Source organism: Euprymna scolopes, chromosome 15 (genome assembly GCF_053919585.1).
Source record: "Euprymna scolopes isolate OS-2025 chromosome 15, ASM5391958v1, whole genome shotgun sequence".
Lineage (NCBI taxonomy): Eukaryota > Metazoa > Mollusca > Cephalopoda > Sepiida > Sepiolidae > Euprymna > Euprymna scolopes.
The window spans coordinates 131,089,559-131,114,289 of record NC_136496.1 but is presented as its reverse complement, the minus strand read 5'-3'; the positions used below and the strand labels follow the sequence as shown (position 1 = coordinate 131,114,289).

Genomic DNA, 24,731 nt, shown 5'->3' with positions numbered 1-24,731 from the left:
AAAAATACCTTAAGCCTGCTCTCTGCTCATCAAACCAGTAGGACATCTCATGAAACTTGATATTTGCAAATTGATTTTGAAAAAAGATATTTTATTTAACATAAACCTAATCTCTATATAAATATTATTTTTAAACTTCAAGCTTAAATAATTTTTAGTTCTGAAATGAAGTTGTACTTAAAAATGAAAAAAAATGTTAAAACTTCAATTTTGTTATAAAGTTTGTGATTGAGAAAAAAATCCAATTAAATTTTTTACATATCAATTTAAAAATAAAAATTCATCTTAATAAAAGTGTATATGATTATATTGAAATCAATAAGTACATTTCAATAATTTCAATAAGTACATTTCAATAATTTCAATAAGTACATTTCAATAATTTCAATAAGTACATTTCAATAATTTTAATAAGTACATTTCAATAATTTTAATAAGTACATTTCAATAATTTTAAATGAGAAAATAAGATTAGTAATTGTTTAATTTACATTTTATTTCAATATTATTTTAAAATATCTAAACATTTAAAGTAATTTTTTAGCGATATTGTCTGTCCATATCAATGCAACTAGATTTTATTGAATTGATATTATTTAAATGATATCGAAAGGTTTATTTTCACAACTTTTCTAAGATAAAGATTTTACCCAATGAATAAACCAATGTCACTGGTTTATTCATTGTGGATCAGCTTTTAGATTTTAATAACATACCAAACAATAAGTTTCCAAAACCACAACCGTAACACATCTTAACCGGACAAATAGTTCTTTTTATAGTGATATTTTTTAAACAAGCTTTAAAAATACATTTTCTGATGAGAAATAATATATGTAATATGACAATCAGCAAAATCACACCCTTTCACTGCTTAAGTCTCCAGATACTTCCACACTAACGTAATGTACTTGCAATAACCCTTATCCCTGAGTGGCTTCCGGGCCTTGATAAGTGGTGATCACTGTGTAAAAAAAAAAAAAAATACTGGAACGCCTTCTACTCTAATGGTTTCTTTCCTCAGACTGCTAAATTGGAATTCCCTCCCCGTTTCCTTGACTGTACTAACATGCAGAACTTTAAATGTAATATGAACAACAATTTTATTAATCAACGTCTCAGTTCCCTGTTAGACAATACCAAATAGCCAATTACATTCCAAGTGGCAATATGCCTTGTTTGAGGTGAAAAAGAGTTATAAAAAAATAAATAAAAAAAAAGGTATTTAAACAATTGTTAGTTTCAAGTGGTGATTTATTTTTGAATTTCAAGTAATTGTAAAATTGAAATAAATTTTCAAAACTATAACTCCACTTCACTCTGGCAAATTAATTTTTTATCTTTATCGTTATCTTATTAAAAAATTAAATCATTGGATTGGTTTTTTTTTCTGGATTTTTATTTCTTACTTGTAAATAATATTAAAAAAAAAAAAGAAAAAAAAACTGTTGGTGCCCTCCACCCACACCAGGAATATTCTAGATAATGCTGAAGCTTTTGTTTCAATGATTTAAAGTAGTGAGTGAATAAGAATTTGTGAAACGATAGTGAACAGGTAAATCCAACTATTTAAAAAAAAAAAATTAATGCTAAATAAAATAGCGCCACTTCTATGCGATTTGTGAAGTGTATAAAATATCAGAATAAAAAAAAAAAAAAGTGAAACAGAAATACACGGCACATAATATTTAAGATCGCAACAAGAATCTCAGTAAAACTAACATTTATAAAAGAAAGATTTTCTTTTTAAACCATGAAGGAATAATAAACAAAAATGAGAATTTCATTAAAGAAAAAAAATTTGGAAAAATTAATAAAAAAAATGAAAGTTATTTTTGTACTTGTTCCAGTTTATTCTACAAAAACAAAGCAAAGTAAATTATTTATATAAATTTTTTCCTCAGCTGAAAAACTGAGACAAAAGTTTATTTGCTCAAGTTTTGTTTGCAAATACAGAGATTTTAAATATTTAAAAAAAAAAAAAAAAGTTAAAACGTGTTTTTTTTTTAATACAAATGATTTCTAAATCCAGTAAAATTAAAACTATTTTGTTGCTTTTTTGAATTCAATAATTTAAGCAGTTTCTAGGTAAGATATTTTAGATTTTGTTAATATTCCTTTTTTTTTAAATTTTATTTTTCATATTTAAAACATTGGATTTTATTCTTGGAATTGTTTATATGCTTTAAAACATTAATTCTGATTTTGGTGTGTGTGTGTGTGTGTGTGTGTATGTATATATATATATATATATATATATATATACACACACACATGCACACACACAAAAAAATAATTAAAAAAAAAAAATAGATGTAATGATTTCTTTCATAAAATTTTCTTATTTCTGATTGGCAATCATTTTTTATTACGATTCCAAGTAATTTTATGAACTTCAAATAGGAAAATCTTGTTTGGTGAAAAATTACATAAAAAGATTTTATAAATTTTTTTTGCATTCAATAAAAAAAATAATACAACTTAAAAGATTGTGATTCCAGTAATCAGTTTCAACTACAAAAGATTCAGTGCAAACATTTCAATTTACCTTCTTTTTTTTTTTAATCCAAAATTTATCATTTAAAAAAAAAAAAATAAATAAATTGATAATTTTAGTATAAAATAAATTTAAATCGGATTAAACCGAATTATAAGTTTTTATTGTACAATCCTACTTTTAAAGTTTTTTAAACTATTTTAAAAGATAAACAGAGTAAAAAAAAAGACAAAATAAACTGGAATTCAGGTAAGTGAATTTATAGAATTTAACAGAAGATATCCATAATTAATTGGTGTGGTTAGTTTTTATCATTCATTACTCCAAAGTCAGATGAATGGATTTCCAGAAGAGTAGAACCCTTCCAAGTTGGAGCCATGTTTGTTCCTGACCAGTCTTCATGCTAGGCAGCATAGCACCTCCATAGCGAAAGGAATCCGGTGAACATGCATGGACATAGACCGAACACAGCAGAGGAGTAAACATTCAACACAAATCTTAACCATTCCCTTGGGTTAACAACCATTCCAGTTGTATTCATTGACAATGAACTGCTGCTAACAACAGAATGGTTTCACAAATGATATTTTTATTTGCTGATGGAAAAAGCAGAACAGTTAATGGAGCATCATCCAGGTTGGTTTCGCATGCAGCACATCCACTCAGTGATTTATAAAACATAATGAGATTGTTTCACTGTCAATTGACTTATAACTCGAGTAAAGTTCAAATTATACAAGAACGTGTACAGATAAGAAAATCATCTATTACGCAGTGGAATTGAAAATTTGGAGCTTGTCTAGAATTCTCCCTATATTAAAAAACAAAATTAAAAAAAATCTCTATAATATACAGACGTGATGAAAAGAAAATTATTCTGAAAATTACGTAAACTGATAAAGTTTATTTTATAAAGAAAATCATTTACTAAGCAAATTTAAGTTTTTCCAATGTCACCATCCTCATGTTAAGAATGGCTTTTAAAATCTCCAAATTTGAATTATTTGCAGTCATTTCCCTTCTTTTCAAGATAGTGTTGTGATACTGACAGTATTTTTTCACAACATTTGATTTTTCTTATTTGAAAATAAAACTATTTGGTCAATTTACGTGATTTTTGGTGTACGATATTTTATTTCCTTTATGGGTACATATATATAAAAATTTTATTTATATTTGTTTTTTTTTATGTGGGGGAATTCTGGGAAACCAGCAAACATTCTTACAGCAAAAATAAAGTAAAAAAAAAGAAAAGAAATAAAACAAAAAAGAAAAAACGAATAACAAAATTTTATTCAATAGAATATTCAATTTGAAACTTACATTATAAACAGAATTTCTTTTATTTATATACCCCCCCCTCTCCCCTTTTTCCAATCATAAAATTTTTTAAACCTTTTATTCAAACCAAATAAAAAACATAAAGGAGAACTAATTGTATTAGTACGTAGCAATGTAGAAAATATTTTTTTTTAAATAAGTGAAAATAAAACTTGTAGAAATTGAAAATAAAAATTCTACATTTGTCCCAATCCCCAATACCATCACGACATCCGTTTCACATGCGCTGAAACATACCTCAGCATCTGCTTTTCAAGTTTAGAAAAATAAAAAAATGTTTAAATACACAGTACAGGTAAAAAAAAAAATGAATAAATAAAAAAAAGACAAGCAGCAGTAGTAGTAGTAATAGCATTACTTTGCAGACTCCAATCAAATACACAAATATACAGACATTCACAAACCATTTGAGGGAGCAAGAAAAATCCAATTGGATTAAAAGATGCAGTTTCATTCCAAAGGATTATTTCTCTTTTTTAATTAAATTTCTGGAAATTTGGATTTTAAGAAAATGGTCGCCATGGAAAAAGAGGAGGAGGAGAGGCTTTTTTTTTTTTTTTTTAGATATAAATTAAGACTCATAAAAAGGTGGAAAGATTATAAAAAAAAAATTAAAATTAAAAAATGCTGCTTTATAAAATTTTCTGTTCTTTGATACTACAGAGGCGCAGTTAAAAATAAAATTCTCGTTTTTCTGTAGTTAAACTTAATAGTTGATTTTTACCATTAAAATTTAATTCTCTACAAGTTCCATTCAAAATCCTTAATTGCAACTAAAAATGCTTAAATTCAACGCAACACACCTGAAGAAGGTCCGAGGTTAAATCCATGATAAATTGTTTTCAAGCATGCGTTGAAGTCAAGAGAAGAAAAATAAATTTTATAAATCAAAACTATTTACATATTTTGATTGACTAAAAGAAAATAATTTCTGGTTTGAATTAATGTGAGGTCAAGTATTATGCTTCAATTGTGCTCTCATAAGAACTTTCATTCTTGCATGTGCCCGTCATATAAAAGAACCGAATTTTCATGGGAAGAGGAGAGGGTAGGGACTCTTTTCATGAATCAAAACTCCTAAAAAGATGTAGAGATTACTGAAAAAAAAAAAAAAAAAATACTTTGTAAAATTTTCAATTCTTTGAGATTACAGAGGCACATTGAAAAATAAAATTCATGATACATTTTTTTACAGTTGACATTAATACTTGGCTTTTGCCTTTAAATTTTCTTTTCAGTCAAAATATTTTCTATTAGCCAGCTTAAAGGCTTCAAAATCACTTCTGAATGGTCATGATAGTACAATTAGTTGGCCATGCAGAGGCATTAAGAAATGCTTTCATTTTTGAATGCGTCCCTGTCATATCAAAGAACCGATGTTCAGGAAATCATTGTTTAACTTCTTCAAATGAGAAGAAAATATGCAACTCACAAAAGCCGCAGAAGAAACAGAAAAAAAAAAAGTTTTAGGCGAGATCAAGTAGAAAGTTTGTTTGTTTGTTTTTTTTTAAAGAAAGAAAAACTTCCACCATCTTTCAGGACCAATAGAGCAAGATGTTCTTCGATTGTGTCAGTAAAAAAAAAAAAAAAAAAAAAAAAGTGATTTTGGAGAAAAGTCGGTTATGGTGTTTCATGAACCTTCTTTCATTTCCGTGAGAATAAAAAAAAAAAAAAATATGAAGTATGATTTTTTGTTGTTGTTTTAGTGTCTTCATTGCAGGAATGTGGAAATGTTTTGTGTTCTTTCACATCTGCAATCATTCAAGCATGTCCTGAAATGAAAAAAAAAAAAAAGAGTTTTAAACTGTGCGGATGAAGAGCTTTTCACAGTTTTGAATTTTTTAGATAAGGATTGATTATTCGTATAATTTGGATTTCCCAGATTTCAGTTTTCATCAAAAGTTTTATTTGTACAATTTGTTTCGATAGATGTCACCTCCTACAAGATTATCTTGTTGAACTTGACATTTTCTATCAAACTTGGAAATCTGCATAGAATTTGGAACAAAACCTTTTAATCTACAAAGTTATCATGCTCTTGCTGCATCAGCACGACTGAGTAGAAGTCCTAAGTATTTCACAATTGTCATGTCTGATGGAGCAGGAGCATGCTATCCTCCACCCCCACCCCCACCTCATGGATTGAATAAAGGGTTTCATTCAAAATTTCGTGTAGGTTCCCAAGATAGATTAAAAGACAGAGTTCAACACGATACACATGTAAAAGGTCAGAGGTTACATCAACTGAAACATTGTATGAATGACACTCAAGGAGAACAGTCGTCCAATGAATCCAACTAATACAAATGTACTTGATATGAATTAATTATAAAACGAATCTGGAGCGAGTGGATTATGGGAAAGTGAAAATGTGAGTGAATTCATTTTGAAAAGTTTACAAAGATTGGTTAGAGTTGGACAGAAAATAAAACCGTACCAGAAAGGTGAATGATACAGGATCCTTCTGAGTTTGACAAGATATACCTGAAGAAGGTCAGAGATTACATTGACCGAAACAGTGTGACACTCGAGATGAGACCAGTAGTCAGAAGAGTCCAAATAAATGAAAAGTTTTGTTTTTTTTAACAATCTTTTTTTTCACCATGAATTTAGAAATCCATATCAAAATAAACAGAAATAAATTAAAATATTAATTTGTAACTAGTAGAGACCTTGCTCAGTCATAAAATATGACTTAATATATTTTAATTTATGCAGATTTCATATATTAATTATCATTATATTGTACCCAATATATAGCAGCGATTTCAAAAGTAAAAAAAACAGCATTTGGGAGCCATCAGCTAGAATCGAAACCAAAACTTATGAAGAATTCTTGGTAAAATTATTACAACATGCAAGCAAGCAAGAATGCCCAGACAATCCACAGAGTTTTAGAATTATATTCATTTCCAATAAATACATGTAGCATCTACCTGTATTACGTAGGAGCTTTAAAGATGGTCAATGAGGTTTGTCCTTTTATTGATAACAAGTTTCTCTATAAATGCAAACCAAGAAAGACTGCTGTCATGCTCAGTCTTTCTCAACAACATCAAAATATCTATTTTGTCAAATTCAAAAACGTGAGCAACATCATACAATACGAAACCATAATTGAAAAAGAGGAAAACATGCAGATGAACAACACCCCAGATGAATAGTCGAATATTAGTATTCTTAAACAATTCGTATTAGTACATAATAAAGATCCTATTTGAATAGAAAAGGTTGAAGGTCAAGGGTCAGCACAACTACTGATGTAACGAGACAAAACAGCCTCGCTCACATGTATACAAGTGATGTTTTCTGTTAGTCTTTAAATAAAATAAAGATGCTACAAAAAAAAAAAAATGGTGCTTAAGTAATTTTATTCAATGAAAAACTTTCAGTTTACAACACGTGAAGGAAATATTCATGTTCAGTAGGTGAATTGATACCAGTGTTCGAACGAATCACCATGCTTTGCGGCAATAAGTTATTTTGTTGCTTGTAAAAGGTATTTATGCTAAGCAGATACAAGTGCAATAAATTCATCGGAGCACATTCCATTGAGATGCAACATTGTGCCGATAAGACATTAAAAAAATTTTCAAAAAATTTTGTTTTCAAGTGAAATTTTGACTTATATTTTAAATCGACTTATATTTTGAATTTTAAATCGACTTATATTTTGAATTATATTTTGAATTGACAAAACTTCTGCACTGATCTGATTTTAACAAATAATGAAACTTAGAAAGTCATGCAATTAAAAAATTTTTTTATTTATTTTGATGTTAAAGTTTTCAGTGATATACGCCCTCCTATATATATATATATCTCATGGAAACATTAAAAGAAAATTTTAATTTGCATTCTATGATTTATTATTGGTTTTAGTATTTTATATTTTATACTCGTTACTCTTTCAATATCTGATTCATCGTATAGTGTGCACCTTAGTAATTCAATTCTTGAATCGACGTGCCTGGTACAAGGCATTTTTGAAACCTACAAACATTTTAATAAATCTGCAAAAAAAACTTTCTTGGAATAATCGATGATCATCTTCAAAAAATGTTAAAACTTTTATTTGGATTCTTTGGACTACTGTTCTCATCTTGAGTGTCATTTTCACAACATTTTGGTTGATGTAACTTGCAAGAACCTGTGGCACAATGGCTAGAGTACTTGGAAAGTTTCAGATGTAAAATGACATTTTCTTGAAAGTTGAAATAAGTTCTTGGTGTGAACGACTGAAAATTACAGCTGTGAATTACTTCATACCAAATCATGCTACCCCCGTGAACTAAAAGGGTTCCACTCAAAATTCCATGCAGATTCCAAAGTTCAACAGGAAGATTCTCGAGTTCAACAAGATACACTCGAAAACGGTCAGAGAATTAATCAATCGAAACATTGTGAAAATGATACAAGATGAATTAGTGAATTAACTAGCTTTTTTGAAGTACACAAAAAAACTTATGAAACAATATCTTAATTACGATAAGAGCATATATCACAAAAAATTTATGAAACAATATTTTAATTGTGATAAGTAAATTTAATTGTGATATCACAAAAATTTTCAGATAAAAATTAAAATTAATAAATTTTGTGGTTTTTCGTTTTATTATTTTTTTAATTCAAATTTGTATATATCAACAAAGATTTATAATGAAGAACATTCCTTAGTTTCTAAACTAAAATTTATAAAAAGTTTTAACATGCTTGAATATTATGAAGGAACTCTTCTTGGAAAATGTTAATTTATCAAATGTTAAGAGAAATGTCTCCAAGATGCAGAGAAAGAGTTCTTACCCCACACACCAATTTAAGAAACGATATGCAGAATAATATTTATAAGATAAAATAAATAAAAAGTACACACAAGTCATCCTGAAACAAGGTTAAAAAAAAGAAAATGGTGGAATTCACTGCTAAGATTATCAAGATGCATATGAAGATCAGATGTAATATCAGATCGTGAAAGCAACATTCAAGATGAGAACAATAGTCAGAAGAATCCAAATCAATCCTCATCTCAAAAATTCAGAAACATAATACATCAATTCGCAATTGAGTAAATACGGAAATGAAAACAACTCAACGCTCTTCTGATTCATGAACAAATTCTGAATTCGATGATTGAATGATTGGAAAAAAAAAAAAAATTCTACCAGTCACCAATAGAGCTATTGTGAAGATACACTTAAAGATCAAAGAAATGGTGTGAAAACGTTACCCAAGATGAGAAGAGTAATTTGAATCATCCAAATACAAGAACAAAACAGACGTTTGTATTCAGATGAAAATGACAACCTGTATAAACGAAGCAACGTTGAAATTAATCGAGTCTAAAAAGGCAAGCGTTTTATAGCATTTCAACCATTTTTGGTTTATTTTAAGTCAGACATTTTGAAATTTTTTTATGTGTCGTGTTCTTAGTATTATCATATATTCAGGGGAGAGGGGGATCAAAGATGGATGCTGTATCAATCATGAACTAGCCAGACAAATCCATCATAATCATAGGTTTTTGTTTTTACAAAGGAGTCACCACTTATTAAGGCCCACAGCCCACTCAAGGATAATGAATGTATGGTAGTCTATGGAACAATATCATAGTAATCGTTAGCAGTGGAAATTTGGTAAATTGGATTACTTAAGAGGATGGCTCATCAAGAACTTGTTTACGTTGGTCTTGAAAACAACCATATTGTAGACCGCTTGAATGCGGGCAAACGGAAGAGAGTTCCACAAGTGTGCAGTTCTAAGAAAGAAGCTTTGTTCATGGAATCTATGTTTAGGTTTGGACACAAAGAGTTGGGGAAAATTAATGATAGTAGTTGCAGCTAGACAAGTGTTTTTCATGAAAGTTTGGTAAGGAAAGGGGACCATAGAATTGAGCTCAGAGGAGCACTTATGAAAATAACGATAGAGCAGAGACCTGCTTGCACCATCTCTTCTGTGCGAAAGAGGTTGCAGGAAAGAGAAAAGTTAGTTAAATCAGTTATAAATTTTTACATCATCTTTAATTTTTGACATAAAAAAAGCATTTCATCTTTTTTTTTTTTTACATCGTGTCTCACTATTCAAACACAACTATTAAAACAGACCTCGTATTTAAATTTTCAGAAAAAATGTATATAGTCGATTTTACCCTAAAATTATCTCCCCATTAAAGACATTTTGAAGCAGGATTTATCTGTCCTTGGCGGTAGCGATTAAAGCACCATTGACAAATTAGATGATCACAAAACACGGAAAAACTAAAGATGGAGTACGCTACTAATCATAGTTTAGCTGTACACAATTCCACCACTCAAACACCCACATCTTAAAATGCATGTAGACCAACTGCTTTTATAAAAGATTTTTAGTTTTTTTTTCATAGTTTTATCATTAGTTCTTATACAGCATATCAACTGATTGCCGAATTCGATAAAAAAAAAAAAATTGCTGACAATGATTGCCGAATTCGATTAAAAAAAAAAAATTGCTGACAATGATTGCCGAATTCGATTAAAAAAAAAAAATTGCTGACAATGATTGCCGAATTCGATTAAAAAAAAAAAATTGCTGACAATGATTGCCGAATTCGATTTAAAAAAAAAAATTGCTGACAATGATTGCCGAATTCGATTAAAAAAAAAAAATTGCTGACAATGATTGCCGAATTCGATTAAAAAAAAAAAAAAATTGCTGACAATGATCCGAAGGTTCCTTTTTCATTATCTAGTGTTGGACAATTAATCGGAAATTGGAAAAATCGGAACTTTTGTGGGTATCAGAATCAGAAAAGTTTGTGCCTAGTTTTGATTCCAAAATGATTCCTTTAATTTTCTTTATTTGATTTTGTCTAAAATCTTCCACAGTTGATAATAAAATTAATATTTATTAATTTTAAACTACCAGTAAAACTAAAATCTATAGATCACCCACCCACAGCAAAGTTTTACGTTTAAAATACACGTATATTTAACATGTTTTTACGATAATCAGGACAAAATAACTTTATAGTTAAATATTTAGAAATAAAAAATCAGAATTGGTAGTTGTATTGGAATCGAGAAAAATATTACAACAAGGGGATACATTATTTACAATCAGTTTGACAGTGGGTTGGCATATCGTTCGCTTCAGTCCTTGAAGATCAACTCACCCAGGTTTTACCTTCTATGAAAAGGAATTAGTTTATTATTAAAGCAATACTACCAAGAAATTCCAACATATTTGTTTTTGTGGGTCAGAGTATATTTCACAAAGTGCGCTAGTTTTTCAAAACTCATTTGACCTTGTACCTACCTCAAGTAGAGTGAATAAAAATTATCAGACTCTTTACGATTGACCGGCACCATCATAGATCCGTTACGATTGACCGGCACCATCATAGATCCGTTACGATTGACCGGCACCATCATAGATCCGTTACGATTGACCGGCACCATCATAGATCCGTTACGATTGACCGGCACCATCATAGATCCGTTACGATTGACCGGCACCATCATAGATCCGTTACGATTGACCGGCACCATCATAGATCCGTTACGATTGACCGGCACCATCATAGATCCGTTACGATTGACCGGCACCATCATAGATCCGTTACGATTGACCGGCACCATCATAGATCCGTTACGATTGACCGGCACCATCATAGATCCGTTACGATTGACCGGCACCATCATAGATCCGTTACGATTGACCGGCACCATCATAGATCCGTTACGATTGACCGGCACCATCATAGATCCGTTACGATTGACCGGCACCATCATAGATCCGTTACGATTGACCGGCACCATCATAGATCCGTTACGATTGACCGGCACCATCATAGATCCGTTACGATTGACCGGCACCATCATAGATCCGTTACGATTGACCGGCACCATCATAGATCCGTTACGATTGACCGGCACCATCATAGATCCGTTACGATTGACCGGCACCATCATAGATTCGTTACGATTGACCGGCACCATCATAGATCCGTTACGATTGACCGGCACCATCATAGATCCGTTACGATTGACCGGCACCATCATAGATCCGTTACGATTGACCGGCACCATCATAGATCCGTTACGATTGACCGGCACCATCATAGATCCGTTACGATTGACCGGCACCATCATAGATCCGTTACGATTGACCGGCACCATCATAGATCCGTTACGATTGACCGGCACCATCATAGATCCGTTACGATTGACCGGCACCATCATAGATTCGTTACGATTGACCGGCACCATCATAGATCCGTTACGATTGACCGGCACCATCATAGATCCGTTACGATTGACCGGCACCATCATAGATTCATTACGATTGACCGGCACCATCATACAAATTAGTGATTTAGCAGAACTTTTTCTACAAAGAAAAATTACAAAACTTTGAAAAGTCAGAAGTTTCCACAGATTAAAACAAATGAAAATGATTAAGTTTTTAGTATAGTATCAAAAAAAAAAAAAAGAAATTGGCACGAAGCAATAAATCATATGCATTCTTCAAAAAACAAGCAAGAATTCTCAAGCCAAAAGAGAAAAGGAGAGTGATTATTGAAACACGTCACCAAGCGGAAATTTAGTTTTATAAAGAAAAGTTAAAGATCATTGTTAACATGCTGTTATAATTTGGGTGAAAGTTAAAGAGATGAACTGGCACCATTCTGAAGAATTGTTTTGCAATAAAACATTTTATCTTGCACTCACATCGTCCGAATCATCAAATGATCCGTATCGTTTTTGCGGTTTTGCCGAATTTAGATTTCCAAGTTTCTGAAAGAAACCCAATGAAGAAGTGTGTGAATGAAAAAGCAGATTGAAAACGCTGCTCAAATCACATCAAGATTCGGAAAAAGTTGTGCAAGCAGTTTTTTTTTTTATAAACAGTACGGACTATGGTCATCCATATACTAGAGTCTCTGACTAGACACAATGTTTATAATCAGTCAGCATCAGCAAGGATCTTTTTTGCCATTAACAATTTGCTGGCATTGCTCTCAAGAAAGAACATTCTAATGATAGTTATCATTAAGTACAATATCTCAAAAACAAAAATTAACATCAATCATTTGAAATATGGATTTTTCTTTGTTTATTCAAAGTTACATTTCAATATTCAAAGTTATCATTCATTGTCTTATTTCTATTTAAAAAGCATAAGAATGTCAAATATATCTCAGAGGGGAATTTTCCTTCTGTTTTTTAAGATATATTTGAATGATGCAATCTGTGTTTCTTGGCTGACAGATCTTCTACTGGATTTAGCAATATGCAAGCATCAGGAGAAACCACTTTGCAGTTTTGACCCCTATTCCTTGACTGTTTTTCTGAAGTGCCAGGTCTTCTCTATCAGGAGGTGATTATATAACACCCGTGTCATCTGCCCCAGAAATGTTATCAAGCTGCGTACATATTTCAGCCATCAACTGATATTGATTGCGCTGTGACATCATACTCTACACTCTACAGTGTCAGTTCTCCTATATCTTCCTTGAGCCAGCATCTCAAATTCACGTCTCCTTCCAGTTGTATCATACCTTTCCAGCCATATCCAATAAGATACTTTCTATGCCGTGATCGTTAAGATCGTCAATCAATTTTTTCAATCCTGAGTTGTTACAGTAAAAGCAACGTCAAAAGCAGTTCAGAACAATTTGTTCTCACCGTCATCGCCAAACGATGGATTTCAACCTTTAGTGGCGCAGGTTATCTCAATATTTCATAAGAATCTTTCACTTAGTGATACAAGCACCAAGCAATCTGCCCTACTATTTCCATTCTTGATCTTGACACTCCTCTACAAGCTTTTCATATTTGTTTCCTATTTTCGACAACAAAGTCTTCTTCTCATTGTACTGTTAAGTTGAATATCATTTCTTTTCTTCATACAAGAATATCTGATCGTTATCCAGATGATATGAATGGGAAAAGCAAAAAGTTTTTCAAATCTACATTCAATTCCCGTTTCCAATTTATTTGTTATTTTTTTGTGTTGTGTGACGACTTATTACTAGTTTCGGTTTGTTTTATGGAATTCCATCTTTGTTTAATACTAAAATTCATCATGAAATTGCTTTAAGTTTTGCTTGATTTTTTTGTTCAATTATTGCAAAAGCCTGATTGTAAATCCATGAATACGTTTCTGTTGACGACTTACAGTTTGAAAGAATATGCCCTTCTTTTCGCATCAATCATCGATATATCCTCCAACGAACAAGATTAGCACTTGACTGCATTGCATTAGACATTGATGCAATTAAAAAAAAAATGTCTGCCAATATTCCCAATTTTTCACTCTACACATTTCTTCCATCGTAAGCAATGTTGATCATGTTTTACAAGACATAAACATCGATTTCCTTGAAATTCTTTTCTAATTTGTTTTCTTTTCCCTTACCTTATTCCCAGAAAATACCTTAAATTTTTCAAATACATTTTTACCATCCTGCATGGCTTCAACAATCGACTACAGTTTTTGTTCTCCATTGCATTCCAGTTCTTACTTCAGATTATCTTTGATATTTTTCCATCATCAGAGAAGCAAAACATCACTTTAAACAGACATTTTCTACCACAGATGTGGTAGGCACTTGTAGTTGATTTTCTTTTTTTTCCAAATATTGCAGTAGTGTTGAATGACTTTGACAATCACAGCCATTTTCTTGTGTATATTTTGCATCCGTTCTATTTTTTCAACAAAATGGACGTATTTTAGTTTAGAAGCAAACAAGATAGGAAAGTTCAATATAAAGTCACATCAGGGTTAATTTTGGATTTCATATTTTGAAACAGCTGCGACTCTTCACTTTTCAATTCAATGTCGAATTGTATAGCACGTTAATTTGTTTTTCACATTGTTTTGATAATGATGCTGTGAATGTTTAGTTTTCATCAAATCTAATTGTAAAATCATTTTTAAGCTTTTCCACTTTTGTTTTTAGGAATTGCTTCATCTGAAATGCAACAGAAGTTGAGGTTATTTTTCCAATCACTTGCTTCTTCACAAGGACAGCTAAACATAAGATTGGTTTATAATGTGGAGAAAATACAACTCCCAAAAGGGGCATTTGGGATTAAGAAAAAGAAAAATTTGCTCCTGTGTCGACTATAGAACCGTTGCTTTATTTAGCTGGTTTATTTTATATCAACCGTTATTTGTATTTTTTTTTTTTAGTCGGTTCTTCATCCTGATGCCAAACATTTTGTGAAAAGAGCAGGTCATCATCAACTGCTCCTTCTATGGCTTAAGCAGCCTACCATGTGGCCTTGGACTATTGATAATTTGGAGCATTTTCGATAACTGACGTTGAATGATGTGGCCATATTAGTTGTGCAACACAATTTTTTATAGAAATCTTTACAGTTAGACGAGCAATTTTCTTTGACCAAATGTTATTTTGATATTTCTTTATTAGCCATATCTCGCAGCCATAGGTTAGCCACTGCGTCTCTCCAATGCGACAGGATGCCTACATTTTGTAAAATTGTTAACAGCTTCCTGAAGACTCTCCACCCAATAGATAAATGTTGTCTTATAAGCATGTCAATCAATTATAGGTGAATGACTCGACATTTGCATCAATTTCTGTTTTCATGTGATTTGCAAGTTATTCAATGTCAAGAGAGTATAATTAGTTATTTATACAAAAACGTATAAAACAATTAAACAGCTGATGAGATGGTTAGCTTAAACATTTTGATTCAAAGAAATCAAAAAAAATGAATGAATTTAAAAATACAAAACTTCTGTTGCAGTAACATTTGACTCATTGTCATTTATGTTTTTGGATAATTTATTTAAAAAAATGTAAATGAATTAAGAAATGTAAAAAAAAATAGTCCAAAGAAAATTTAATTTTATTCCAATTTTTTTTATTTTTATTAAGTTATTTTTAAGTTTTAAGTAGTAAAAATGTGTATTGAATATTAGAGATCTTAATATACTTTGAAAGTTAATCGAGATGTCATGTGCAACAGGTTAATTTAATAGATACGATTAATGATCTGTAGGGAAAGCTGGGGATCAATACAGGGGTGGAGAGGTGATCTGGTAGCTTAGTTACATGGCATTGGAAAGATTTGAAGTAGGACTGAAGTTATAGCAAAAATCTTAGTAAAGGTACCTGTAAGGTTTTTATAAACCAGAGGACGTTAACTCAGTCGTGCCTTAGGGATCGTTTAGTTCAAAACTGAATTTGCATTATTTAAGTGAAGCAAATCTTTTTTTTTTCAACTTCGAATCATAGCTGTTTCATACAAAAAACATCAGCTAGCCAAGAAAAATAAAACAGCACAACCTGACAAGTGTACATAAAGAATATAACACTGTCATAATACACACGATGATAGAAAATATACATCCACAGATCAAAAATTATTTGTCAATATAAATATTTTGTATGAATATTTTAAGAGATTTTTTTAAGACAAATCTGAAATTCGTGATGTGAACCAAATAAGTTGGCTACCGTCTCTTCGACTAAACGCGTATAATTTCGTAAATTATTTGTATTATTGTTTTAATCATAAACAATGTTATTTAGAATTTCACTCAAAGCGCAAAATTTTGTGGAGTGACTTACCTCATCATCTGAACATTCTGCATAAACAGGTTTTTGAACATTTAAGGCCGATTCCAGCTGAGAATCGATGTCTTCTTCTGTTTGGTTAAGCAGTGAATATCTATAAACCACTTTGCTATTGAAAAGAAAAGAGAATTTATAATATCCACAATGTGTTTTCAGAATTTCTAAACAAAACAGAAGCATATGTAGAACAGAATAGAATCTTATGACACTTGGAAAATTGACAAAAACTGAAGACATACAAAAAAGGTTTTAAGTTTCTTATAAACATTTCCCCAAAAAAAGAACATTTTTTGAATCTACAGAAAAGAAACATCCAAGGAAGGCTGCTAAATCATCAGAAATATACATTTGGCATAATATAGAAAAAATATTTTTAATATTTTTTCTATATTATGTATTAATAAATACAGAAAAAAATTTTAATATTTATAAATATTTTGTATTAATATATTTTTTTATATTAAGTATTTCATATATATTCAAAAGTGAAATAATAAAAAAAAAATGTAAATTTTTATTTCTAGTAAAAAATTTTTAAAATTTGTTCAAATATTGTTTCTTTCCTTCTCAATCACTAAACTTATGTAACACTAAAATGTCACAATTTTTCTGGGACTCCTTAAAGATGTAGCTCTATTGTTTTAACTTACACCATCTCTGCTATGTATGTTTATCATGTGAAATTCGTTTGGGTTATAAATATAGAAGATATTTAAGCCGTTTTTTGTATTAGTTTAAAGTCAGTAGAAATTTATTTTATCTATACCAAGAATATTTAATCTGCTTGAGAATTGCTGAGAAAAATTGCCAACCATTTTCAATTGAAAATTGCCAACCATTTTTAATTGAAAATTGCCAACCATTTTTAATTGAAAATTGCCAACCATTTTTAATAAAATTTGACAACCATTTTTAATAAAATTTGACAACCATTTTTAATAAAATTTGACAACCATTTTTAATAAAATTTGACAACCATTTTTAATAAAATTTGACAACCATTTTTAATAAAATTTGACAACCATTTTTAATAAAATTTGACAACCATTTTTAATTAATTAAAATTGACAACCATTTTTAATTAATTAAAATTGACAACCATTTTTAATTAATTAAAATTGACAACCATTTTTAATTAATTAAAATTGACAACCATTTTTAATTGAAATTGACAACCATTTTTAATTGAAATTGACAACCATTTTTAATTAAAATTGACAACCATTTTTAATTAAAATTGACAACCATTTTTAATTAAAATTGACAACCATTTTTAATTAAAATTGACAACCATTTTTAATTAAAATTGACAACCATTTTTAATTAAAATTGACAACCATTTTAATTAAAATTGACAACCATTTTAATTAAAAATTGACAACCATTTTAATTAAAAATTGACAACCATTTTTAATTAAAATTGACAACCATTTTTAATTAAAATTGACAACCATTTTTAATTAAAATTGACAACCATTTTTAATTAAAATTGACAACCATTTTTAATTAATTAAAAATTGACAACCATTTTTAATTAAAATTGACAACCATTTTTAATTAATTAAAAATTGACAACTGTTTCTAATTAATTAAAAATGTTTTAAAATTCTAAAAAGAGTCATAAGAATGGTAACTCACTGTTTCCGTAAAAGACAGAGTTTGTGGATGAGGAAGGTTGACATAATAATCACAAGAATAACCACGAGTACGACGATGACGCCAATGATCTGATTGGCTGTTGACTGCGAAATCGGCATACTAAACTGAAAGAAAAACAATTAGAAATATTCAAACAAAAGTTTTCTCATTGTTAAAATTTGAAGCGCATTTTCTTTTCTTTTTTTTTTTAATTTATTAAGACATTTGTTTTGCTGATTTTTCTTTTTCAGCACATAAAGTATTAACCCATTAAGTCCAAGAGTATCTAAACTTTTTACTATCAGGTCCATCATTTGCTCCCCCCTCATTTAGTCCCAAAACTCCCAAGGCCTTAACATGTTTAAATTTGAGCACCATGCAAAACTGCTAAATAGACATACACAGAAATTTTTGGACAAATATGGCAAAATCGTCCCAAAAATGGAGTATTTTTATTAGCCCTAAAAGAGCCCGTGGGGCACATCCAAGAGTAATTGTGAATTATGAGGTTTGCCAATTTGAGAAAATATGTTTGTTAGATTTAGGTCACTAATCAAGAGAGAATCGGAAAGACATAACAGAGCAAAAGTTGTGATTGAAATAGATGGTCAGCTTTTTATTCACGCCAGCATGGGTTGGGAGAGGGGGTGGGGACTGCATCCGTAAGGCAGGAGTGTATCACGAACATGTTGGCATTCTACTACAATAAATTAAAAGTTATAAAACAAACTTTTTGTTTCAATTCATTTTTGCTGCAATATTTTCCATATTTTAAGACAACGGGTTGATTGGCTTTTGACTAGGAACAATGTGTAGTACCTGTTTGGAGACAATCTATTTTATCCTCAATTAGTGAAGGAGAAATCTTCTTAGAGTGAGGCAACACCTAGTTTTGTAAGAATCTTTGTTTTAAAATAATCCAATATCAATGAAAAGCGAAACATGAATATTCAACAATGGCAATTATTTTTTTCAAAGCATTTTTTCAAAATAATTTTTAATGCTAAATTATACAGATAGATGTAGAAAATACCATGAAATTTTCCATGGTGTTCTGCTAATTGTTTATAATCACATTTGAACAAATAAAAAGCAGAATTGCAATTAAAAGTAACAAACAAAAAACTTTCAGGTAAAAAAAAAAAAATTCTCTTAAAAGACATTTAGATATTAAAACAAAACTGTTATGAATGGACAAATAAGTGGCCAGATTCTCAAAACAATGAGTAATACTACGTTAGATAAATAGATATATTTGGAGGTACATTAATTCAATTGGAGAGATGCACCTTCAGTCTTCATCAAGACATGTATCTAGGAGAAGGAAACTGATGTAAAAGCCTGCGCTCTACGATATACTCTGTCCTGTGGCAGTCATAGCAGTAATACCAAAAAGTGTGGTTGGTTCTATACAAAGTCTTCACCACTATAAACAAATCATCTGTGTGGATTTCCGAGTAACTTAGTTGTTGTGGCGGAACCTCATATGTCAAAATCGATGGGAGAGAACATTTTTTTTATATAATATATATATATATATATATATATTTTTATATAATATATTTTTTTATATATAATATATATTTTTTTATATATAATATATATTTTTTTTATATAATATATATTTTATATATAATATATATTTTATATATAATATATATTTTATATATAATATATTTTTTTTATATAATATATATTTTATATATAATATATTTTTTTTATATAATATATATTTTATATATAATATATTTTTTTTATATAATATATATTTTATATATAATATATTTCTTTAAACTACATTAAAAGGAATAGACATGCAAATATTTACTCATGTTCAGAAAATTTGTCTTCTATTGGTTAACACCTTGCATACAATTGTTTCAGTCCCGGATGTTGGTATATAAGTGTATAAGCATATATAGATATTACATCATATCGGTATGAACTACATATAGATATTACATCATATCGGTATGAACTACATATAGATATTACATCATATCGGTATGAACTACATATAGATATTACATCATATCGGTATGAACTACATATAGATATTACATCATATCGGTATGAACTACATATAGATATTACATCATATCGGTATGAACTACATATAGATATTACATCATATCGGTATGAACTACATATAGATATTACATCATATCGGTATGAACTACATATAGATATTACATCATATCGGTATGAACTACATATAGATATTACATCATATCGGTATGAACTACATATAGATATTACATCATATCGGTATGAACTACATATAGATATTACATCATATCGGTATGAACTACATATAGATATTACATCATATCGGTATGAACTACATATAGATATTACATCATATCGGTATGAACTACATATAGATATTACATCATATCGGTATGAACTACATATAGATATTACATCATATCGGTATGAACTACATATAGATATTACATCATATCGGTATGAACTACATATAGATATTACATCATATCGGTATGAACTACATATAGATATTACATCATATCGGTATGAACTACATATAGATATTACATCATATCGGTATGAACTACATATAGATATTACATCATATCGGTATGAACTACATATAGATATTACATCATATCGGTATGAACTACATATAGATATTACATCATATCGGTATGAACTACATATAGATATTACATCATATCGGTATGAACTACATATAGATATTACATCATATCGGTATGAACTACATATAGATATTACATCATATCGGTATGAACTACATATAGATATTACATCATATCGGTATGAACTACATATAGATATTACATCATATCGGTATGAACTACATATAGATATTACATCATATCGGTATGAACTACATATAGATATTACATCATATCGGTATGAACTACATATAGATATTACATCATATCGGTATGAACTACATATAGATATTACATCATATCGGTATGAACTACATATAGATATTACATCATATCGGTATGAACTACATATAGATATTACATCATATCGGTATGAACTACATATAGATATACATTACATCATATTGGTATGAACTATATATAGATATTATATTAAATCATTAATATTGCTAGTAACACCTTGAAAGAGGTTCTCTGATCATAAATGTTCGTTTAGCAATCCAAAATACAAGAACACCACTCACCACATACCATGGGAATTTAAAAGAGCAGAACTTAACAGCGCTTGTTAAATGGGACATTCTTAGGAAACAAGGCCGATAGCCATTAGTCGCATGCTGTCATGTAATGAATGAATGCGTGAATGTAAGATTGACATGAAATTCTTAAAGATAAACTAAAATGACTTAAAAATAAATGACAGAATGACTTTAATGAACTTAAGGATGAATTGAATGACCTTAATGACTGGAATGCTTAAAAAATAACTGAAATCCTTCAAAAACAACTTGAATGATGTGGAGAATGACTTGAATGGCTTTGAGACTGACTGGTGGTAAAGTGGGTGATTCCCCACTTTATATCACGATAAGTACAGCATGTAGTAAGAACAGATACTACACTTTGATCTTGGCTAAGAAAAGGGTATTTATTTGCTCCCCCACCGAGCAAATTAGGCACAAGGCCAATTTTTAATGCAAGGAGTGAAGGGGAAATGGGGACCAACTCCCCGGGGAGTAGGGGAGTTGGATAGTGACAATTGGTATGAAGGGTTGCCCCTACATTGACCAAGGTCTTATATGTGAGACTGCCCCCACATATGGTCTTTGCTTGCAATATCTGCCGGAACAGATACTACACTTTGATCTTGGCTAAAAGCTTAAAAAGTTAACAGCATCTATTAAGAACAGACCTTTGATCTTAACCAAAAAGGCCCAGCACAAAAGTGTTACGGACAGACCGACCAACCAACCAACCGACCGACCGACGGAGTGACTTATAGAGTCGCTTGCATGCGACTAAAAAAAGTATGTGCAGATCTCTTAACTCGCCTCGCTACCTTTGCTTGAGCAAAAAAAACTTTATTTCCACATTCAAGGAAAGAGAAGCTCCTTAATAAAAAAAAAAAAAACCTCCATTAACTGTAATCACTATAAATCCCACCTTCTTAGCCACTTTGATTTCCTTTTGTAACTGAACTATCTTAATTGTTTTTTCATTCTTACACTCTTAGGAACTATATAACACGCAAAAATTATGTTGTGATTGTCAATTTACAATGTGGGTCTTCTTGCATACTGTTGCCTCTCCTCTTATTACCTTCTAATTTACTATCTCTTACCCCTTAGGTCTTCCTTGGTTTACCCTCTGTCTGTTCTTTAATTTCATAACCCTCTTAGATTTATTACTCTTTATTGTAATCTTAATTTTTTTTTTTCCAGGCTTTTTAGATTAAAAAAAAAAAATTATTTTTAAATGTTTTAATTTTTTAAAAACTTTAAATATTTTAATCTAATTTTTTTTATTATTTACTATTACTTATTTAATATCTCTTAACGTTCATATCACTTCCATAATGATTACTGTATTTTAATTTTTATCTCCTATTATGTCATTCTAATCATTCTTACAATTACTTTTATTCATATATTCTTGTTTATTTTCTACATAGTTTTATTACTTACTAAATTTTATTTATATTTTTATATTTATTATATATTTATATTTTATTAAGCTATCACTATGGCTATGTACTAATTTATTCTCCTATAATTTCTTATTCGATCTTTTTCATGATATTATGTTTTTCTTTAATTGCATTTTCCTTATTGCCTTATTTACACTTCAACTTCTGTCTTTCTGTTCTATCTTTTTCATTGTCATTTCCTTTACCTCTTTCTACTCCTCCCGTTTATCCTGCTAAGTTTCGTCATTTTCTTTTCCCCTAACGCTTTCTATTTTGAATCTAAAATGTTACTTAATATCACCCCCTCCCACTTAAATTTAGCGTTTAAATATATTTTTTTTATAAATAAAAAAAATATATTTCACTTCTTTCATTTGAGAACCAAATGTCTTGCGTCACCTGACGAGTGAATTTTGATTTCCTGCAAACCAATTGTCCAAAACATTAGCATGCTCAGTGTAGTGACGATGTAATATTTGTCTATATAAATGAAAATATATTTTGCTCTTTTTTATTGAGCACTCTTGATAGCCTCATTTTAATTCATGAGTTTTATCTTCTGAGTATCCTTAACTTGTGTGTGTGTGTGTGTGTGTATATATATATACACACACACCCACATATTACAGATACAAGGTAAATAAATTTATAAAATAATCATTTATGTACTTTCCAAGAATTCAACATAATTTTATGTACTAACATTTCTGAGATGATATTAGTTTTTACTGATATCAGGTCTCATCATCAGCACAGGAAATTAACACCAAATCCAAAGTGAAAACATTGTATCATGACTAGTACGAAGACAGTTATACAGCAAATCAAATTATAGAAAAGTCAAATTCGCACCAAATTTTAAATTCGCACCAAATTTTAAATAAGCAAACTTTTCCTGATTTCATTAAACATCTATTTGATTTATTTTAACCAAAACAAGAAATCTGTAATATGAGGAATCGAACACTTATTACTGATGGCACTCATGTAATGCACAGCAATACTTTATGGAAAGGTGCCAATGCAAGGGAAGTAACTGCTATTTAGTAAGATATTCATGAATCTGTTCCAAATACAATTTAAGACACATCAATAAATGACCTCCCTGATAAAATAATCTGAGATGAGTATATTTGCTGACAATACCACACTATAACAGACACGAGGGGAAAACAGATGAACACATATCCAAGGCAATTGCAGAAACCCTAGAGGAAGACTTCTATAGTGGAATGGGGGGCAAAAATAGATGATCACATTCTATGCTGCAAAAACTAAGTTTGTTTCTTTTAATAATTACAAGAAAATTTAGTTCAAACTCCTCAGCTTATTATTCACAGAGAACATGAGTTGGAACAGATACATCAAGGGCATTGCCAGAACTGCTGTAAGGAAGGTGGGCTCTCTCTACGATGCTAGAAAGTTATTTATGCCTGAAAGTATCCTGTACCTCTATAAGGCCACCATTCGCCCATGTATGGAGTATTGTCGCCACATTTGAACTGGTGCATCTGCTTCTAGTCTCTCATTCTTAGACAGGGTTCAAAAGAGTCACCAACCTAATAGGTCTGGGCTTCAACCTCTGTTCCGTCAGCAAAACATTGCATCTGCCTGTTTTACAAGTATCTTAATGGTATGTGCTCCGAACTACAAGCCCTTGTACCCCCTCTACATAGATACACTAGACAAACAGCAAAATCCTACTCCTATATAGAGATCCCACGATGCCAGAAAGCTTACCTTAATAGTTTCTTCCCTAGGACTGCTAGACTTAGGAATTCCTTTCCAGATTCCTGCTTCCCCAACTGTACTGACATCCAGAAGTTCAAGTGTAATGTGAACAGACATCAAGTGTAATGTGAACAGACATCAAGTGTAATGTGAACAGACATCTTGTTCCTCAATTCCCTACAACTTATGTCCCCTCTACATCAAAGTGGCACTCTGCCTTATTTGGGGTGAAAATGTAATTAAAACAAAAAAGCAACCCAATTGCACCTAAAACCCAAAACAAAATGGTGGCAGTTGCAAATTACTTTGTTAAAG

The 24,731-nt window shown here is 30.3% G+C and overlaps 1 protein-coding gene across 2 annotated transcripts in view; it reads right to left on the bottom strand.

Moving 5' to 3' along the window:
• Positions 1 to 3,772: 3,772 nt before the first annotated feature.
• LOC145294149 (sortilin-like) overlaps positions 3,773 to 24,731 on the bottom strand; it is a 153,709-nt gene continuing 132,750 nt past the window's right edge. The window contains exons 19-22 of one of the 2 annotated variants that reach the window (XM_080141254.1): positions 18,063 to 18,187; positions 16,419 to 16,533; positions 12,544 to 12,609; positions 3,773 to 5,610 (exon numbers count right to left, since the gene is read on the bottom strand). In XM_080141254.1, the coding sequence (XP_079997380.1) occupies positions 5,596 to 5,610; positions 12,544 to 12,609; positions 16,419 to 16,533; positions 18,063 to 18,187 (321 nt within the window). In that variant the 3' untranslated portion in view covers positions 3,773 to 5,595. The remainder of the gene's footprint in view (positions 5,611 to 12,543; positions 12,610 to 16,418; positions 16,534 to 18,062; positions 18,188 to 24,731) is intronic. The other variant, XM_080141255.1, reaches the window with a different exon arrangement.